Source organism: Colletotrichum jinshuiense, chromosome 8, assembly GCF_051148585.1.
Source record: "Colletotrichum jinshuiense chromosome 8, complete sequence".
NCBI lineage: Eukaryota > Fungi > Ascomycota > Sordariomycetes > Glomerellales > Glomerellaceae > Colletotrichum > Colletotrichum jinshuiense.
This window is the reverse complement of record NC_139315.1, coordinates 2,334,403-2,354,429: the sequence shown is the minus strand read 5'-3', so window position 1 is coordinate 2,354,429 and position 20,027 is coordinate 2,334,403. Positions and strand designations below refer to the sequence as shown.

General features: G+C 55.9%; 3 protein-coding genes across 3 annotated transcripts; 2 read left to right on the top strand and 1 right to left on the bottom strand.

The window, feature by feature from the left end:
* Positions 1 to 3,482: 3,482 nt before the first annotated feature.
* Positions 3,483 to 7,062, top strand: EsH8_VIII_000641 (F-box protein; the record flags this gene model as incomplete). Its single annotated transcript, XM_083269683.1, has 2 exons — positions 3,483 to 3,885; positions 3,944 to 7,062. The coding sequence occupies 2 exons, from the start codon at positions 3,483 to 3,485 to the stop codon at positions 7,060 to 7,062; spliced, it is 3,522 nt and encodes a 1,173-aa protein (XP_083129451.1).
* Positions 7,063 to 7,975: 913 nt separating this feature from the next.
* EsH8_VIII_000640 (cyanamide hydratase) lies at positions 7,976 to 8,806 on the top strand (the record flags this gene model as incomplete). Its single annotated transcript, XM_083269682.1, has 2 exons — positions 7,976 to 8,195; positions 8,292 to 8,806. 2 exons carry the CDS (start codon positions 7,976 to 7,978, stop codon positions 8,804 to 8,806), a joined length of 735 nt encoding a protein of 244 aa, XP_083129450.1.
* Positions 8,807 to 12,598: 3,792 nt separating this feature from the next.
* Positions 12,599 to 14,744, bottom strand: EsH8_VIII_000639 (uncharacterized protein; the record flags this gene model as incomplete). The annotated part of the gene is made up of 2 exons (XM_083269681.1): positions 12,599 to 14,616; positions 14,675 to 14,744. 2 exons carry the CDS (start codon positions 14,742 to 14,744, stop codon positions 12,599 to 12,601), a joined length of 2,088 nt encoding a protein of 695 aa, XP_083129449.1.
* Between the last annotated feature and the right edge of the window lie 5,283 nt (positions 14,745 to 20,027).

Below are 20,027 nucleotides of genomic sequence, written 5' to 3'. Positions count from 1 at the left end.
CAGAGATGCCACGCGAAGCCATTCGCGGCAAAGCCTTCTTCCCCCCCAGCCCTGTCCTTCAACAGGGTGGCCTAGCATTTAAGAAAAAGGTTGAGGGGGAAGGGTTTGGGTTCAAGTTTTTCTCAGCCTGCAACGGGGCAGAGTTTAGTGTGGTATTTAGACATCACCCCTTCGAGTTGTGTTTCCCAGAAAGGACGAGTCAGTTCAGCTGCCCTTGCTGGTGTAGTGAACATCCGATCCTGAAGGTTTGTCAGGGACATCAGTAATTAAGGGGATCCTGGTTGAGTGTTTCCCTGTCAGAGCCTAGTATAGATGACAGCCGTTTTTGACTTTCTGACAGCCGTTTTGACAGGACTTCGGCCCGAAGCGCTAGGCCCGGAAGGGAAAGAAAGGGCAACGGGCAAGACTGGGCCTGTTCTGCGTCCGGACGTGTTAGTGAGCCGCCGACGCTGGGTAACGCTCTACGGGAGAACATTACCCGGTTTTGCTGTGAAAATTCTGCCCGTGGCGATCTGCTTGATTTGCCAAAGTAGAGCCCGGTCACGGGGCGAGGAGACTGCTGCCAAGAGGAGGTGGTGATGGGTCTTGGGAGCAGCTCATAGAGTACTCCATCCATCCGCGTCTGAATGGAGACGGAGGGGACTGAAAGGATTGCTTTTCCAGCGCAATCAAAGCGCGCGGCCCAAGGGAATGGGTGACGGTGCGGAGACATACGTCACTCTGAGGTGAATGAGTCTTGCTTTCTCACAAATTGACCCGGCGTTTTTCTGGGTGGATTTGAAGTGGATATGTTGGATTCTGGGTTCCCTTGCGATGGGTGTTCTGACTCTGGATCGGACCCAAAAACGGATGTCGGGGGGTTCGTCAACCTTTTTTTTTGTGCTCTGTCAGTGCGTTGCGGGCACGGGCACGGGCTTTTTATGATAAGTGGACGATCCGCCAAGACTCTATGGATACGGAGTGCGACTCGCCGGACAGGCAACGGACTCGTCCGATACTATGGGAAGGAGGAACTTCTGAAGACGCCGTGATCGAGTGCTTGGACAATCCGACGATGGTTGTGTGGGCTGCGAGACCGGTATTACGGGTTGTCCTTAAGTCTGGCCTATTGAGCCGAATCGAACACGGCCGACTGACTACGCCGCACAGGATGCTCAGGGGGTGATGGAAGCGCAAAAACGGAATTGGGCCGCCTGGATAACTGCCGCGGGCACATTTGTGCCTGAAAGAGGTAATGACGCGGGTCAGAGCGGAATGTAAACCCTGGGCTTCGGGAGACAAGACGAGGGTCCCTTCCTGATGTTCTTCATAGGGCTTCACCGAAGATGGAGACTTGAGGGAACCGGGGCCGGGGTAGTAAAGAGAGAAGGGAGGGAATTAGTCTCGTAGGACGGGTACCGTTACGCGGTCCAATCCAGGACCCTGTGTACTGGTAACAGGCTGAGATTGTTCTGGCTTGGTCGCACGACTCATGCTGTGCGGGAATGCGGCAGCGTGATGAGTCGGACCAAGAACCACGGGGTAGGACCACAGAGCAGGGTTCGCAATGTCTGTGCTCCAGACAGGGAAATAGCGATGGTCGGGAAACATGTCCGTTCGTGAGGAAAGAGTCGTTCGTTCCGTCTTGGACCGGATGTTGATGGGAATGAAATTTGGTTCCTGGAGGCCGCTTGAAGTTGACACGATGCTATGCCGAGCCTAGGAGCTGGGATCGGGACAAAGCCACGTTGGGAGCGTCCCGAGTGCGGATGGGACCACATTGGCCGGCGGTGGACGGTGGTTGTTACGGCTCAGGCTACTCGTCGGCCGCCCAATGCCACCTGAGTCCCGATACTCTGGTTGCTAGTGTCTCGAAATGGAGCCAGGGAAGATTGGTAAAGCAATGTTGTAAGTTGGCTTTGTTTCAAAAGAAGACGACTTTATTGATGTGTGGATCGGAGGACACGAGCACTGGTCAGCAGGATAACGGATATTAACTTCCATCCTTACCAGCGTGGCGGACCCTGGCACTTGCGGGCTTGCCTGTTGGTTCTCGTCGTTTATCCGTTCTTCAGGACATTGCCAGCCGGCCGCCCCTCGTCTCGGCATGTCAAGCAGGCCCGTCAACCCTGCCGATCTTGTCAAAGACGCGAATCAGTCGTCTTGTGGGTGGGAACCGAGAAGGGGGCTTTGACAAGAGCTGAGGAATTGACGGGAATCATGGCTCCGCCGCATGCCCCCCTTGGGCCTTCCTTTTCACTCCCGGACCTCTTCGCTGCTGCCGTTAGATTGCGCAGGTCAGCATCGAGGGGAGTCGTGCAAGTCGTCGAGAGTGACAGGCTGTTGTTGGAAGTGGCGCCTCAATGCCCACCTACCTAGGCAGTGGGGTGTGGTTTTCAACTGGTTCAAGTGGGCGAGTATCCGCTCCAGGAGACTAGCAGAGATTTCCCCATCCACTACCCACTCACCATGAACTGTTATTCCGATTCAGCCCCATGAACCGGCATCGCAATTCGAAGATCGTGGCGGACATAGCTCAGTTGGGAGAGCGTCAGACTGAAGTCAACTTCAATCACTTAATCTGAAGGTCGTGTGTTCAATCCACACTGGCCGCATCTTCTCCTTTTGTGTTTTCTTGCCTATTCATTTTTGATTCGTTTTGTTTTTCATGGCCTCAATCGTTTCTTGGTTTTGTTTATAAAAAGGAATTGGTAACTCATTCCCATTTGCAACACTCGGGGGACTGAGTGTCCATGGCTGCGTAACGGGTACTGGGTAACTTGTAATTCATTGTAAACTCGTTTTGCTGGTCGAAGTTGCCTCTAAGCAGTGCAGTGGCTTAAGCTCCTTGCAAAAATTCTTCTTCTTCATCTTTGATTTTTCCAAATTTGACCTTTTTATGCTTTGGCCTCTTTCCTCCCCTAGGAAACCACGCTACTCATATTTGTCCCTTACCAGATTAGTCGTTGGTGAAGGAGAAAGTTTGTGTATGTCGACTGCGTTTGCCACTGCGAACTCGACCCAGTCACTGCTCCGGTATGCGCATGCTGCTTGGCTGGCATTCTAGAATTCCAGTGCGGCAAGTTGCATGCTTTAATAATGCTATCTCACACCCGGAATCAACGACTACAACCTTTAACCCGAATAATAAATGCAGATGAAAGACAATGACTCTTAGAATCGGTGATGCCATCGACATGACTCTGTCTGATAAGGGAGGGGGGACAAAGCTCCGCTGATAAGAAGACCGGCCCGGGGATAATCCACTACCGCCGCCCTCAATCTCCCGGTGATTTCGTCACGAAACGCGACGACGGAAAGCTTCGTTAAAGCACCATACACGACGAAGACACGTTCCGCTCCAGAAGCAATCATATCGCAATTCTCTACGCCTACCGCGCATCTCTGCCCATCACATTTTACTCTCATCCCAAGAGACTGTGCACGTTGTCTTCGCACAGTCGCCCGCCACCTGCCCACGTCCTCCCACCCCCCCCAGCTTTATGCAACACTGGCCCACCGAGTCTTCAGAAACGCATCAGCAAGACAATCCCCAGATACCCTCTCTCCCAGCTCAGCATGGCCTTTGTCAGCATCACCAGCCGACCAGCGTCGCTCACCTTCGTCGGGAGGACGCCGGCAGCGCATCCCCGCGCTCTGTGCCGGACGCCGGCCGCCCTGACTCACTTGATGCCGTCAGCGCCGCCCAGCTTGACGAGAGGCTTCGCCGGCTGAGCGTCCACGGCGAGCCCTCCGCCGAAGAACACCAAGCCATTGCTGGCCAGCGAGTGATTGACTACGAGAATGCCCTGACGCCGTCGACCCCCCGGCAGGCCTTGGGATTCAAGGTCATCAAGCGATCTGATCCTCGACCCGATAGCGTACAGCTTGCAGACTTCCCCAATGGTGCGCCCACCAGACCGATTTTCTTGCGCTGGCAGGCTAGCTAATACTTTTGCTTCAGAGATCTTGACACATATCCTATCTCACCTGCACCCCGACTCCCACTCGGCGATAGCTCTTGTGTCGAAGCGCTTCTACTCTCTCGTCACCACCCCTCATGCGTGGCGAATGGCCTTCCTGCGATTCTTCCCTGGCCATGATAGTATGACGGTAAAGCCGGACCAGGGCCGCCAAGGGCCCTTGGATCAAGACCTTTCCGAGTTCGTCCGGTCCGAAGCGCGCTATTTTTCGCGCCTGACGTCTCTCGCAACTTGGAGGAGTGAATACCTGCTACGAACTCGTCTTTTGAGGGGTCTTGTAAGAGGCAAGCCGGGGACTAGATCTGGTGGCATCGGCTCGTCTGCCCGTGGCGGCAAGAAGACTAGCGCCGTCTTGACCTACAACTCCAAGCTGCCGTGGGCTGTGACCCATGTCCACGCCGATTTCTCTGCGAAGAAGCCTCCTAGGGTCATCCACGGTGCCGCGGACTTGGGTGCCGCAACTCTGAGTGATCCTTTCATTGGCAAGGTGGAGAAATGGGGATTCCGCGATCCCTTCTCCGCGCTTCAGCTCGACGAGGTGTTTCCCAACCTTGAGCCATACGGCCTGGCCGACGGCCCTGCTGCTTGCCCCAACGTCATGGATGTTAGCCAGCCTTACGGTCTCCTCTCTGGCGAGGGCTTTCCGGGCGGCCGTGCCTATTATCGTCCGATACACGAGTTACACGGCCGATATCTGGGCAGTGACACCGGCGTGGTCGACACGTATCCTGACATCCCCAAAATCCCCGAGTTATCAGAGGCCATCTCGAGCGTTTGGATCGCCAAATCCACCGCTGTTCCCAACATGACGCACTCGACGGTCGGCATCATGACGGGCTCTACGCTCGGAATCGTCACGTCTTATGCTCTCGCTGGAGATGGCAGTGGTCCCCGGCATTCCAATGGCGAAATGACGGCGCGCTGGGTCCTCAGCCCAGGTGTCCCCATCGTCTCGATCAAGATCGACGACCAGTACACCCAGAAGCGTAAGACCGCTCAACGTGTATGGGCTGTTGCTCTGAACGCCCTGGGCGAGGTGTACTACCTCGTCGATGTACCCAAATCAACCCTGAATCGATCGAAAAGCGAAGACATCACGAAGAACGCGTGGTACGCAGGACGTTCGGTTTATTGGCGGCTCATCGACGAAACCCGTCGCCAGGCTCAGACTGATGAATTTGATAAGCACGCACTTCGAGGCGCTTACTCTCCTCGGTCTCCTGCAGACGCCATGAAGCTGAGCAAAGAACAGCTCGTCGCAGAGGCCCGCGAGATCGAGAAGTTCCTTCGCTACAAGCCAGCTCACTTCCGCAAGGTTTGCAACGGCTGGGACATGCGGCGAAGGCTCGAGGTTGATTTTGCGAACGACGACACGAGCGGCGCTGGTGAGATCATTGTCTCTATCCAGTGCGGCGTTGACAAGGCAAACGCGCCGAGTGTTACTCGTTATGTCAGAGCCATCTCTCGAATACCTCAACATGGAACAGAGGATGATTTTGCTCTGCCGGAGGATGTCTCTCCTGCGCCAAAGTCCATCTTTGGGCCCGGGAAAGACTACCAGCCTGAACCTAGACCCACGGCCGCTAGCCTTCCCTTCAAGGGCGATGTGACGCCCATTTCTTCGGGCTCGCTAACTCCCCTGGCAACGCTAAACTCGATGGATGAATGGGCTGTTGCTACAATGGCGCTTGGCCACCACGGCAAGTTCGAGATCACTGCATCCGCTCTCGATTTATCATCGCACGCACTCCTTACGCTCACGGAGGATCCTCTCCACCTTGGTTACAAACCAGCAACTATCCCTAACTTGGCTCCACAAACCACCGAGTCTGTGGAAATTCCTGGTCGAAGATCTCGGATGCTGGCCGTGGGCACCAAGGCCGGCTCTGTCGTGGTCTGGAACTGTCGCGAGCTCCAAGGCGTCACGGAAATAGCGCCTCTCCGCATGATTCAGACCGAGTCGCCAGAGATAACTTGCTTGGCCTTGACGGCTCTGTACCTAGTTCATGGCGGAAGCGATGGCCTTGTCCAGGCATGGGATCCGTTGGCCTCCTCACTTGATCCTCTCCGTACTTTGAACGGGAGATCATCTGGGCGAATCCCACGTCATATGGTGACAATGAATCCCGCACTTCGCAGCGATGCCTACTCGGCGGCTCGAGCCATCTTCCTCGACCCCGATCCAACCATGTTGCGTGGCATCACGTCGTTCGGTGCCTTCCTCCGCTACTGGGCCTACAGCGCGACAAGCCAGCCATCCGGTCGTAAGCGTCGCCTCCGACACGCTGATATTCACGGACGACTTGCTACTCGTCGCCAGGGGGGAAACGTGTCGGGGTACATCGCTGCTGAGACTGCGGAGCTCCGCCGCGAGGAGGAGCAGATGATGCGGGAGGAAGCGTGGTTGCGCAACAGATTTGGTGTTGGCGCGTTTGGCGATCTGACTGAAGAGGAAGCTCTTCAGTACGCGGAGATGATCTCGCAAGAGTCGCTTCTGTTTGAGGAACAACGCCGTACCAGTGCCAGCGACACCGGCTCGGCCGCTGAAGCCAGTTTTGACACCGCGTCATCTTTCAGCGAAAGCACCCTGGATACAGTCACGCCCGAACCCAGCGTTACTGGTTTCAGCCCCCCTGCTCCCGTCATCGAGGAAGAGCAAGAGGATGAGTACGAACAGCAAATTCAACAAGCGCTCCGGCTCTCGCTAATGGAGGCTACCGATGAGGTGGCACAGTCTCCGCGCAAGAATAGCTCTGGTGATTACGGCTTTGCCATCACCTATAAGCCAAAGGCTGTGAAGAAGCTCAAACGGTCGCCTTCCACATCGCCGTCGGCAAGCTACACACCGGCTACCGGCTCCAGCGGTTCCAAAGCCGGGTCATCTAGCAGGGCCACCCCCAGGGACGACGACCTTGAATTGGCATTGTTGCTCAGTGCCGCCGGTTCTGCTAGTCAAGATATGCCGCGAGACGACGATCTAGAGCTCGCGTTGAAGCTCAGTCTTCAGGAAGCTGGCGCCAACGATCATCTGGGTCTTGGTGTCCAGGAAGAGGAATTTCCCACACTGGAGACTAAGGGCAAAGGCAAGGGAAAGATGTGAGAAGGGATTGCCTGCTTGGGCGTTGCGATATTGTTTATATTCATCTGGTTTGAGTGTTTTACACGTTGCGGTGCTATCTCGTTCTTGTGGTCAATACCGTTTGTATCCTTCATTGCAGCGGAGTATCACTCTTGCTTGCCCCTGTATCGGGGTTTTTTATTTTATTATTTGTGCCCCTAAGGCAGTGTTCATTGAGAGCCTCGAAATACGAATCCATCTTGAGCGCTCCCAACATCCCAGTTGACCTGATTGTTAAATCTCCAACGGCTACACAGAGGCCATCCAAGCCATTTCCTTACCAGGAGATCAGGACGTAGTCGTTGGGCTTCACGCCTATTACATGTAAGCCTCTAGGAGCGGGGGAAAGTAGTAGATTATGTTCCTGATCTTGACCTCCAGTATGTTCCGCACTTGGAAAGTCTCGCCTAGCCTAACGAGCCTCCGCCGGCACACGCCAATCACATCAAACCACGCTGACTCAAGCTTTGTATAGCTAAAGCAATGACTTGAGAAAATATTCATCGGTGATCATAACCAAGTGGACCGATTCCAGGCTTTTCTGTACGATTGGACGCCCTTCCGCTGTCAACCGAGGCTGAACACCGCGGAGGGGCGCCCAACGAAGCCCGCCGGCGGCCTTCGGCCGGAGAGCCGGGAGCCATGACCTCACTGTCAGCCGGGAGGGCGCTTCGGTATTCGGGCATCAGCCGGAGAGACTACATTTCAAAGCCCGGCCTGTGGTAAGCCGATTCAGAAGTCAGCCAACCCGCGATCAGATCCCGCCTGGATTCGCTCTTATAAATATCAGGTCTCTTTGCCGCCTTTCCCAACTCGATGAGTCCATCAGCTAGTCACTATCATATATTCTTCTCTTCATTGTTTAACTTCGATTCTACTCATATATCATCTCGCAATGTGTCAAGATGAAGTCGGCCTCAACGGGTGGACGGCCGTCCCGGTCGACGCGGGCAAGATCTTTGGCGACAGGCCGTTCCTGAACGAGCCAACGCCCTTGCGTATCGAGGACATCGAGTTCCCCGCCGGCGACCCCGTGGTGGCGCAAACACTGCAATATGCCAAAGCACGCCTGCATCGGGAAACGTTCAACCACTCGATGAGGGTCTTCTACTACGGTACGTGTGTTCGGGAGCGCCGAGCGATAATAATGACAAAATCCCTTGATGTTCCCTCGATGTCCAAAGAAAAAGGGCACCTAACAAAGAGCTCAGGCATGGCCATCACAAAGCAGCAGTTCCCCGACAGGGCGGCGGCCCTCTCCCCCTCGACGTGGGCCCTGACCTGCCTCCTCCACGACATCGGCACCGCCGAGGAGAACCTCGCCGCGACGCGCATGTCGTTCGACATCTACGGCGGCTTCAAGGCCCTGGCGGCGCTGAAGGACCACGGCGCCACCGCGGACCAGGCCGAGGCGGTCTGCGAGGCCATTGTCCGGCACCAGGACATGGGCGTCGACGGGACCATCACGTACCTGGGGCAGCTGATCCAGCTGGCCACGCTGTACGACAACGTCGGCCGCCACCCCTACGTCCGGGACTTTGGCCGCATCGTCCACGAGGCGACGCGGAGGGCCGTCAACGAGGCGCACCCGCGGCTTGGCTGGTGCTCGTGGTTCGCCGGCACCGTCCGCGAGGAGGAGCGGATCAAGCCGTGGTGCCACTCGACGCACATTGTCGATTTCGACAAGGACATTGAGAGCAACACCCTGATGAGGGAGTGGGAGTGAGGTCGAGGCGTGGGCAAGAGGGAGCCTATTTCTCGAGGCCGGAGTAGGGGGGTTCTTGCATGCCGAGCTTTCTATTTTTTTATAGAATTATTTGGAAGTGTAGCTTCTTATTTACTACTGTCGGGTTTTAAATTTCGTAGGTCGGTATTTGCGTATGGCCTTTCAAAGGGACCTAAGTGGTTGTTTTTGTGGCATAAAACCCGAATGTTTGGTGATGCGATGCGGCTGGATGGCTGAAGACCCTTCATTTTGTTCGTACTCTCGTTAGCCATCTTCTTATGTCGGCTTATGGCAATGGAGGTCAGATCATGAACTGCCTGCAGGATTGTTATAAGCTACCATACAAGTCGATGCAAAGCTCACTCCCGCTTGAAGCCCTGGGTTATAATTATAGCAAGAAGTAAAGTCGTAGAAGCTTTCGTCTCCGGATGGCCTCGCATATATCCAGCCATGTGGCTGTCTGTTCTACTGTGTGATTTGAACCCATTCCTCGCCTTGTATCATCTCTTGAAGTATTCGACATCTGGAACAAGCCGAATGTGCCATTTGATAGGACACCACGGCGAATGGAAGAAGACTTCACACTTGGCTATGCATCACCATTACTTCAATGCTGCCCGAAGGTTTGTTCTCTACATGAATAAGAGGGAAGTAGAATGCTACCCCCCCAGGCGCCGAGACCGCGCCGTCGTTCCATGACCGCGTACATGTAAAACCAGCAGAACATCTAGCTGGGCGGTCTTCCCATTGGACCTATAACGTCTTGACCCTCTCATTGAGAGGGTATCGTACTCAAACTCTCGTTCAGAGATACGAAAGAAAATCCAACTGCACTTCCGAGCTGAGCGGACGAGAAACTCTTCTTCCCTGGAACCAGCAAACCACTTCTTCGATTCGGGAGTATAATCCCAAACACTCTCACGCACAACAACATCAACCCCCTTCAGCCTCTGCCAAAACCACCGTTCACCGTACTTAGTCCACCCAGGCATCAATGATGTTGATATTCTAGCTAATAAAAATAGATGGTATACGATTCACATAGCAAAAACCATGTACTCCTGGCACTGGAGAAGCACCAACTCGCGCGCTCGTCCTAATCAGGGGTTGAGTCTCATCGCGCGAGATAGGAGAGCGAAGAGGCCCAGGCCCAGAAGAGCTGGCACATTCTTTAAGGAGGTTTTCTTATTCTCGCGCATTGATTTCATTTCCTCCACCTTGTTGGCAGGACAGCAAACCCCCAATAAATGCTACACAACATGTGACCGAGACCGATGCACTCTGAAGCAAAGATGCTCGTTTAGACGGCAACCACATGTGCTTCTTATCACAAAACGAGACACAACACCATACAAGGCTCGCAGATCGACGGGGAATCGTGACCGACTGGGCAACACCCGCTAGGTCGGCCGCCGGTCCGGGCCGGCCTCCGCTTGCCTTCCTCCCGCCGACCGCAAACATCCGCACCGGATGCCGATGCCGTCTTGGGCTCCTGGGCGCACACGTCCACTTACGGAATGTCATGATCACTTCCGCGACACCCGAGCGAACTCGCAAATAAACACCAGTAGACTGAATCTCACATGCTCGGCTCCCAAACCCCGCCGTCCCGCAGGTTCCGCCTGTCTCACCTCGCCATAAGGCAGCGGTCATCTCGCCCACTCCCCCAGCCACCCGGCGTCACTCGGCGGTAATGAGTCTCATCAAAGACAGTGGTTACGTCTTTCCTCGTTCACTCCAAATTCCAAAACTCGGCACAATGTCAGGCTTCTGCGGCTCCCTCACCACCTGGCCCCCCATCCTCCCGCCTGCATTCCAAACGGTGAGGCCCGAGGCACGCCGACACCTCGGCATCTCGTGCGAACCAACGACACCAGACATCCCGTAAGACACTTAAGTCATTGCAAACGGAAGATGCAAAGCAAACCCCTTCGCACAATGGGGCATATCTCGCCGATGCGAGGCGGCATAGGGCTGACGATCCGATCAAAACACCTCTGGCCCATTCCACAAGAATCACACCGAGTATCTCAGACATGTCATCCGCCCCAGCCAGGGAAGCCGAACCGGAGCATCCATTCCCCCGTCCCCGGCTCCTCTTCCATCACCTCTCCTGCCCGTACGTGCCACGGGTGGCTTGAGTGGCGGGCGTGGGCCAGCTCGGAAGCGTACCAAGTCGGGCAGCCTTGCTTACCGTCGGACCCGCCCCCCTCTCCCAAGCAAGACATTATTGTCTTGGAAAAGAAGCTATCCCGGCACGGAAATCCAAATCGTTTAGTATCGGGGGTTAGAGAAACAAGGAGAAACCGCCGACGTAGGCCCGGCTGTATCAACCACACTCTCTAGCTGTATCTGGTAGTCCCCCTTCCTCGAAAAAACTATACATGGCGGGCTCAAGGTTTTGCCGGCGGCTCCAGCCTCGTTTGGCGACGAATGACGGCAGCAATCGTCGGTCCATGGCGGTTTCCAAATGGCTGCCTCATCCATAGACTGCCCGAACCTTCGCAGAGCAACAGGGGGATCCGTTGACGGGGACGGACGGGCGGGAAAATAGAAGCCCCCCGGATCCCCAGCTTCGCGCCACATAGTGTGGGCGCCGCGCCAGAGAGGAAACAGGGCTGAATTGTTCCAATATACATGAACCAAGAACTTTGTTTGCATTGTGTGTGTGGCGCCCCCCCTTCCCCTCGACGACCCCGCCCCTCTTCAACTTTGGGCGGTTCGAAACCAGGACGTGAATAGATCTTGAACCCCGTCGTCATGTTCTAGACGGATCTCTCTCTGTCCTCCCGCTTGGCAGGGCCTTGGTGGCAGGCCTTGGTAACGGTCCCGTAGTTTCGGCCTCGGCGTACGCACGGCAGACCGGGGAGGGGGACTGCCACAGCCACAAGCGAACGCGCGCCCGCGGCGCGCGCAGGAGCACGGGATAGTAACCTCATCCCTCTCCATATCACGCAGGTGCTCGGCCGCCCGCCCCGTCCGGCTCCACGCCCAAGGCTGAGAAGGAGTGTTGTTGGTGGAGGAAGGGGAGGGGGGGGGATTTCACTCATCCATCGATGCCAAGGGTCGCTGGGCCAAGCAAAACTTTTGGCAACATGTGAATCACCGTCGCGGTTCCCCGAGACAGGGGAACCGTGACGTAGGGGCCATGTGGGAATCTCGCACGGCGGGGTGGGCACCTCGCCGCCCTCTCGATGCCCCGCGGTGGCTGCCAGTTTCGCACCATGTCGAGAGCCGACGTCCCCGACTCGCGCAAGTGTGTCATCTGAACCCTCGCCTTTCAGCCCCAAGGCCCTCAAACTACACATGAGCCCAATCACGACCGCCACGCCCCTTTTACAGGATGGCATTCTCCCATGATATTGACAGATCGGACGATAGAATGTGCGTCATATTTATCGTTCTGCGCCCTTTGGGCGGCGTCGACATCCACCGACGTCTGCAGCCGCAGAGGCTGTGCCTTGCAGCGGCTGCCTCGTCCCTGCTGGAGGTCCATTAGCAGCATGAATTATGTTTACAAGATGATAATAATACTACATTTACGATTCAGCACGGCTGACGACGTTGCACTGGAACAAAAAACCCCACGTCTCGCGTGTCCCGCCCCCTGGGTATCGCGCCATCATGAGCCGCCTCCAATGCCGCCAGATCCAGCCAGCCAGCCAGCCCTTCCCGCTCCTGCGCAGGGCACCAAATCCAAATCCGTGTTACCGCCTGCCCTTTGCCGTACCCCTGTGTCGCCAAAAATGAAGACCGTGAACGATTGTGCACATGTCATGTCCCTCGTGTGTCTCAAACCATGAGCCCCAGAACCCAGACGCCGATCGCTATGCAAAATTCAAGATGCATCCCTGTCGTTCTCCTCGCGTGCCTGACACCTGCACTGCTGCTCCTCGTCTCGGAGGGCGCCGGCGGCGCCGGCGCCGGGGTTGGTGCCGTTGACGGCACGTCGATTGTTGTAATCACCGTTGGCCCAAACGGGTACGGAAGGTTGACCGTTGAGATGACGACGCCAGATGGGCCAATCGTGATGGTCTCGCCGCCAAAGACTTTTGTCGTCGTCCCCTTTCCTGGCCCGACAGTAAAGCTTGTGCCGTCAACAACCACCACCGAAGCGCCGACTTGCGTGACCGTTGCACCGCCTACGATCTCGTAGGCTGTGACGGATGCCTTCGCGGTAGGCCCGCCGATAGTCATGCCGCGCACAACCACCCCTGAAGGCGCGATTAAAATAGTATCGTCACCCACCGTCTCTGTGATTGTGGATGAAGCCGGCCCATAGGTAAACGTTGTTGACCGGATGACCACCACCGATGGACCGATGGCAGTGATCATTTCGCCGCCCGCCACAACGATCTCTGTCTGTATCGGGGAAGCCCGGCTGATCGAAATGGTCTGTTTCTGGACAACGATGCTTGATGGCTGGATTGTAACAGTCTGGCTTTGGACCACGGCCGTGACGGGTGTAGCCAGCACCTCAAACGTTGTCCCGCCGATCACAACGGCGTTTTGGGTCCCTGCCGGCGCAATTACCACTGGCAACCCCTCAACCACGGTGCTAGAGGATACCATCGTGCTTCGACCAACATTGCCAGGCCTATCAACAGTGGTCCCTCCGCCAACAACCTCGCTTGGGTTGATCGTAAACTCGACACCACTCACCGTTACCTCCTTCGTCTCGGAAGGACTATCCTGCCTGAACGTTTGTTCATTGATGATTATCTTGGTCGGCGCCGCGGTAATCTTGTAGGTTGTCGTGGGGGTCTGTTTGGCACTTTCACGAGCCGCGGGAGGTGAACCGGGTGGCCCTTGATCGTTGATGGGGGACTGGGGGTTGGGTGCGGCTTTCACAGACATGTACTTGTCTTGCGGGGGTCCCGTCTCAGAACTCTGGCCATATCTTGGCGTACTGACAGGCGAGTAGACGACTGACGGATTCTTGGCCGTTGTAACAAAGGTATACGTCGTTTCTGGTCCCATCCTTATTGAACTCATGGAAACCATGGTAACCAAGATTGACGGCACAGCCATACGGGCTGTGCATACTTCCACGCCCTTCATCAAAGTACAGCTCTCACCACCAGGAGCTGACGCGCGCGATTTTTCACCTACGGTCGCCAAAGCCGCAGAAGCACAGATGGTGGGAATGGTGATTTCGGGATGAGGTGGGATGTACTCTGTGGGGTTCCCGAAGAATGTCGTCGTCGACGTGTATACGATGGACCACGTCGTTGGTATAGCGCCATCTGAGGTTGAGACGCAGGAAAAGTTTGGCTCATAGTTTCCAGTCTCCGATGGCCATTCAACAGTGACTGTCGACGTACGTTGCTGATTTCCGTCAACGGAGCCGGACACGCTCGTCGGGAATCTGCTGTAGTTGCCACTAGACAACGCGGATATCGACACATTGCCAATACGAGAGAAAGTACTGGTACTCGGTACGTTCGCCGACACAAAAGTGACTGTTGTCGTCAAAGCTCGTGACGAGGTGCCTGGCAGTTCTGGCGTGGTGAGGTTAACCGTGGACTGAAACGTGCCGTTGGATGGCCTTGCTGTGCTTGCAGTGTTCGAGATCTGCGAACCGATTTCATCTGATGTTGTTGAGAATGAGCCGCCTGTCCCTGACCCTCCTGTCACCGAGAGGGTATCTCCTGGAACCTGGGATCCCGGGTCGGTCGCATGCTGACTGGTCGCCGCTGGGTTGACAGAAGGGGACGAATGGTCACCCTGTGGCGAGGAGCTTGCTGATGCCGTCGCTGTTGTAGTATTGAATGCAACAACCTGTCTCGGGAAGTACGGGATGCGATCCGCTGCATGCCGGTCAGTTTGCCCAGGTCTCGTTTACATGCTTGGAGAGGAATGACACACCATTCCTGGTCGCATGAACCAGGTTCGAGAACGCTGCCGGGCAAAGCAGCGCGAGCTTAAGGAGTTTCATGTCGCTGTGCCGCCTCGAATCGCGTTCCCTCCGCCCTGGTCCACTTGGCCATTCAACTCAAAACTCGATGAGGTCGACCACATCCAACGATTCGCGGCTTCCAGGTGGCCTGCTACAATATCCAAACTCATCGCAAAAGTCGCGTCTTTCGTTGCGACATGGGTTGAAAATGGAGGGTCTCAGGCGATGGGGAAAGAGAACCGGACAAGCATGCCAGACGCCGCCCGCAACTAGGGCGTAGAAAGGGTTCATATTCTCTGCTGCTGTCTTCGAAGGACAAGGGAGTCCGCCAGTGAGTGGTACCCCCAAGTTCCGTTCCTAGCGCCATCGCCGTTGAAAGCCCCAGATGCCTGGGGTGCCACTGATGTAAATGAGCCGATTCATTTGAGCCGACCCGCTGTCAATCAAGAATCGGGTCCATCATCGTGGTGGTACCATGCAAGCAGCAAAACTGCCTTTCTAGGGCAAGGGGCATACGAGCTTTAGCTGGTACCGGCGACATGTGTCTTTGCAGGCTCGATCTTTTGGCCACAGCATGTGCCAAGCCGCGATCTCAATTCGAATCCAGTCCCCCAGACGGAGGGGAAGAAGGTGTGCAAGGGGGGGATGGCCCGAATGTCTCTACCGCCGCTAGTCGATGACGGCCGGCCAACATCGCTTTGATTTGTCGTCAGTGTCTCAGATCATCGAGCCCCACGCCCGAAGGGAGGCTTAGGCAAGGCAGATTTATTTTGTCAGAAGCCCTCGATTCCGGGACTTTGGATGGCAGATGGTTTCGGGAGTAAGCAGGCGGCCTTCGGGAGGAGAGCATGACTGACTGGCAATCTGTATGGCGAGTAGAATGTTGCAGAGTCTATGGAATCGAGCACCGACCGTCATCCTGTACGAGGCAGCTGGGACGATCCCCAGGTCGACCGAGAAATCTGGTCCTCTGAGCGGTTGCGGTCTAGTACTTGGGCCGTCAAGCTCGGGAAGAGGATTCGGTCTTCGTAACTAGCCTCACTTCATCCATCTTCCGAGGGCAGCATCGGATAGGTGTCGATGACGAGGTGCGGGTTGCTGAGACATTTTGCCCTGTGGCCCGCCTCACCGAAGTCTATTGTGTACGGGGTGCGACAGCCGTACGTCCGGGGAGAGGTTCAGTTGAGAGACACGTAGTGTGATTGTCTATGACATGCAGACAGGAGCGAAGTGTTTGACACCGACGAACGTCCGTTTTGGAAAGCAGCCGGGAGCACTTACCATTAGTGTTCGAAGGTACAACTAAGCCGCTGGGCTTGCTGGCGTGCAGATGCTGTGCTGGCGCAGGGGCAGCCTTTGGTGCTCCGTTACATACCTCTTACGGGTAGTATGAGATAAAGGTCTCGGCCAATCACTGCCGTCTCCAACAACCACCGTCTTTGCCGTACGCGCAATTTCGACAGTATAAGGCTGATTGAAAGATGGTGTGCGCGCGCTGACAAGCTGGGCTGGCCACCTCACCCTGCATATAGCAGCGATGGCGGTGAATCCCCGCCAGTCTGTAGCGATCCAGACTCCAGGAAGGATTTCCGAGGTGGGCGTATGTCGACCGACCTTGGCCTACATATCATGGTAGTATCGTATGCAGGCAGTGGAGTGCAGACTTGCAGGTGAACAGGGTCGACCCAGGTCGGCCAGGACGGGCCTAGCGTGTTTTCTCCGCCCGGCATTTGCTGAGAGATTGGATGAATGCCGTTCGAATCTTTTTGCAGTGTGACGAGCAAGCCGTCCGCAGTCGGCGTCAGTGTTTAGCGTACCGGTGCGCGTGGGGTTGGTTGGGGAAGGAGGCGGGCGTCAAGGAGTCAAGAAGCTTTTCGCCATTTCCGACCCGATTATGGCAGGTGCGGCGATGACCGACATCAGCCCATGGCGCCGTGATATCCGAACCAAAAGACGCCCAGTCTTGTGTTGTGGTTTATCTCTAGAAAACCAATTCTGCCCCTGTTGTTGTTACGCGGCATCACTGAGACGCCATCAGCCAAGGCCTCTCGTGGCAACTGACAAATTGCCAAGTCACAGCGTTGCGACATGCTTTTCCAGCAACCTGGCACTGAGCATTCTTACAGCGAGTGGTATTGCGGCAATGTCAACGGGTCCAAGGGTACGAGTCATTGTTATACCAAGTAACCCGTAGGCTGGTCACTTCCAGCACCTGTTGCGACGTCTCTGATTGTGTCTTGCGCCGACTGGGTGATGCAGTTGAGCTGGGGAGTGTCCCCTCTGCTTACAAGTCGAAAAAAGTGCAATTGTGATCGTGGGTCTCGCCGGCAGCGGGGTCAAACCAAGCAAAACAACTAGCAAATGATTTCTTCTTTTTTACAACTCCCTTTCTCCTAGTGTCTTGTTAGTGCCGTCCGAGTCGCTGGGCTGTGCATGTCATTTATACGATTGTTGCGCCTGGCCAGGCTGGTGAGATGTATCAGATTGATGAAGCTCAGTGAACGAGAAGGAATACTCTGTTTCGTCGACGTTTCTTCTGCTCTGCGTGCTTTTGGGTTCGTCGGCCATCGGTGTTATTGTAGCTCGGGGTTTTATTTATTTATTTATTGGTCATTGACAGTCGAGTCCCGAAGCAGCTGACTTCCCAATGGAAGGTTCAGGCACCCCCGGCACCGTCCTGGTCCATGATACTGTTCTTGGCAGTCACCCATATTTGAGAGGGAAAGCTGGCAAGCCCGAGGACGCATACCGAAGAGCGTTTCGTTCGCCCAGAAGCACAAGAGAGACGCAAGAGATGCAGGGTAGGAAGTGCTACTGCTGTGAAAAGGCAGAGAACAAGACAGGCCACCGAGGTCGGAAAGCACCAGAGAGAGAGAGGGGCATTTCCATCCAGGCGGGGGAAGTGCAACTGGCGTGCTAAGGTGCAAGATTCTCGTTCGGCTGTGGAGCGGGTGGTTGGCGATGAAGGCGCAGGGAGCAGTTAATTGAGGTGAAGTGTGAAGATGGATCCAGTGGCCCACGTCACATTGGGGTCGAGGACCATCCATCCGTTGGTTGCGGGACTGTGATATGCATGGGTTGCTACACCGTGTGGCCGTGGCCGTGGCCGCGGTCGCGGTCGCGTTCTGCATAGGTATGTCCAACCTCGAGGTCAGATCGGTCGGGGCCTCGGGGGAAAGATTTAGTTGCATCCGACACGTCTCCACCTGCGCTGTCATTCGCGGAAGCCAACTGTAGTGTGCCCGGTCTTGCTTTTGGGCGAGCCAGAGACAGCATAGGGCGGGCGGAATGATGACGGGCATGAATGAGGAGGAGGAAGTAGCCGGAGAAGGGGATTCGGCCCAATCAATGCAGCCGTGGCAGATGAGTTAGTGTATCCGTACAGAGCACCACCACGCTGTGCGCTGTAATGAGCAACTTTCGGTTTAGCCGAACTCCCCGTCCCCTCCCCCTCCCCTACAACAAACGGTACATGGAGCGCCGAGCGAGCATAGCATGCATGCCATCTGCTTGGGCAGATCCGTTTGTTCCTCTCCGCCAACTCCCAGCCATTCCGAGTCATCTTGGATCCTTCCGTGGAACTTTCCGTGCTCTCCGTTACCTAATCCGCCTTCTCGCTCATGGGCCTATGGGACCGGACTGCTTTCCGGTGAGAAAGCTCTGGGGCTTCCATGGCTTCAACCACCAGATGCATTCCTGGTCGCCTTGGGTAGATTACCTCGCCTCTGCAACCTTGGCGAGATGAGCCAGACAGGGAACAATCCGCAAAGACATCCCATGACCAGCTCCAGCAATCAACTAGCAAACTTTCCCTTCCCAAGATGGAAACATGGAGCTGGCTGGACCGGCAAAATGCTTTTTCCGGCGACTCTCGGCGACTTCATCCAGAGAAGCCATCCCGCTGACACACTGCCTCTCCTCGCCGATGCTGTAGTTAACAACATGCATGGTGTCTATTGCCTCCAGACTTGACAAACTGCAACGTTGCAAGTAATTAGACGTCTACATTCAGAGTACTTGGCGACGCGACGCAGCCTCCGTCGTCTTCGGGCTTTCAGTCCGTCAAACTACTCGGCGCCTCGCCTGCCATGGCTTGCAATGTTGTCGGCCGTCCCGTCCGTTCTTGCTTCGTCGCATTTCGAGGGGCGCCGTGGGCGCCGTGGGCATCGCGGGCACCAATACGGACAATGGCGGCTCAGTCGTTGGATAGTCCAAGCGCGGCCCGCCTAGCGTGTTCCTGACACTTTGACGTATCTCACCTCATGGAATCTTCGATGGCGGCCGGCCATGAATGATAGATAGCCTTTAAGACCGGCGTAAGCTGCGTGGCTACCAGCTGAGCGTCCCGCTACAGACACCGCCAAACCTTAAAGAAAGGCCACACGCTCGATCGGTGATCCTCATGTCGCCAAGACCCCTCTCGTCGCAAACGGACAAGAGGCACACCAACTCGAAATGCAAACGGTTGTCACGGCCCCCTAGAATCTACAAACGAGTGCCCGCGCTCCTATTCTGCCGCCGCGTCTAATGCCAATCCTCCCGCCCACAGATGGGCCTCTTTCCACTTTGTCCCGTGCCCATATAGCTCTCTCCGGGGTTGCTGGCACAAGGCACTGCCTACCACGACCATGTTGGCACACAACGGCCACGACGTCTCTATCCGTCCAAGCACCGTCGGATCCATTTCCTGCAGTGCCTCGATCTTATGTGGGGCGGGCACATGGTTGTCGATGAGGCGCGAGGGAGCGACGGGGACGGCGACGGCAGCCATGTTGAGAAGGGAGGCTTGTCACGCTCCGCCGCACCTATCCAGAAGCAGGCAAAAGCACTGTGTGTCGATAAGGTGACAGGGGTGCGGCAGCGTTGTACCCTGGCCCCCAGCTTTCCCAAGAACGACGGGACCACCAGACCGGTGCAGGACGGTGGCCTAATCCTTGTCTCACACCCCATCGTGCCAATGAGCAATCCAGGCTTCCCTTGCTTGTTGCGGCACAGCCCTTGTTCAAGTCGGTTGGGCCTGGTACGTCCTTGTCTGGATGGCCATGGAGACACTGTCTTGGGCTGGCTGCCACCCACTCAATTCAATGGCAGAAGTCAGTTTTTCCTGTTGATCATTCCGCGGTGCTCAATTGCACTTCTTCCCCCCCTCACCTCCATCTTTCCGCTCTTTGCGGCTGTTTACCACTTATTCGACGGCTTCCTTCGCTCTGGTCTTCCTGGGGTAAAAGGCATGATCTCGGCTACTGTGAAGCGCGATCCTTGGACGGGTTGACAATAGCTTATGGTTGATGGAGACGCCTCTTCGTACCAACAGCCTTCCCT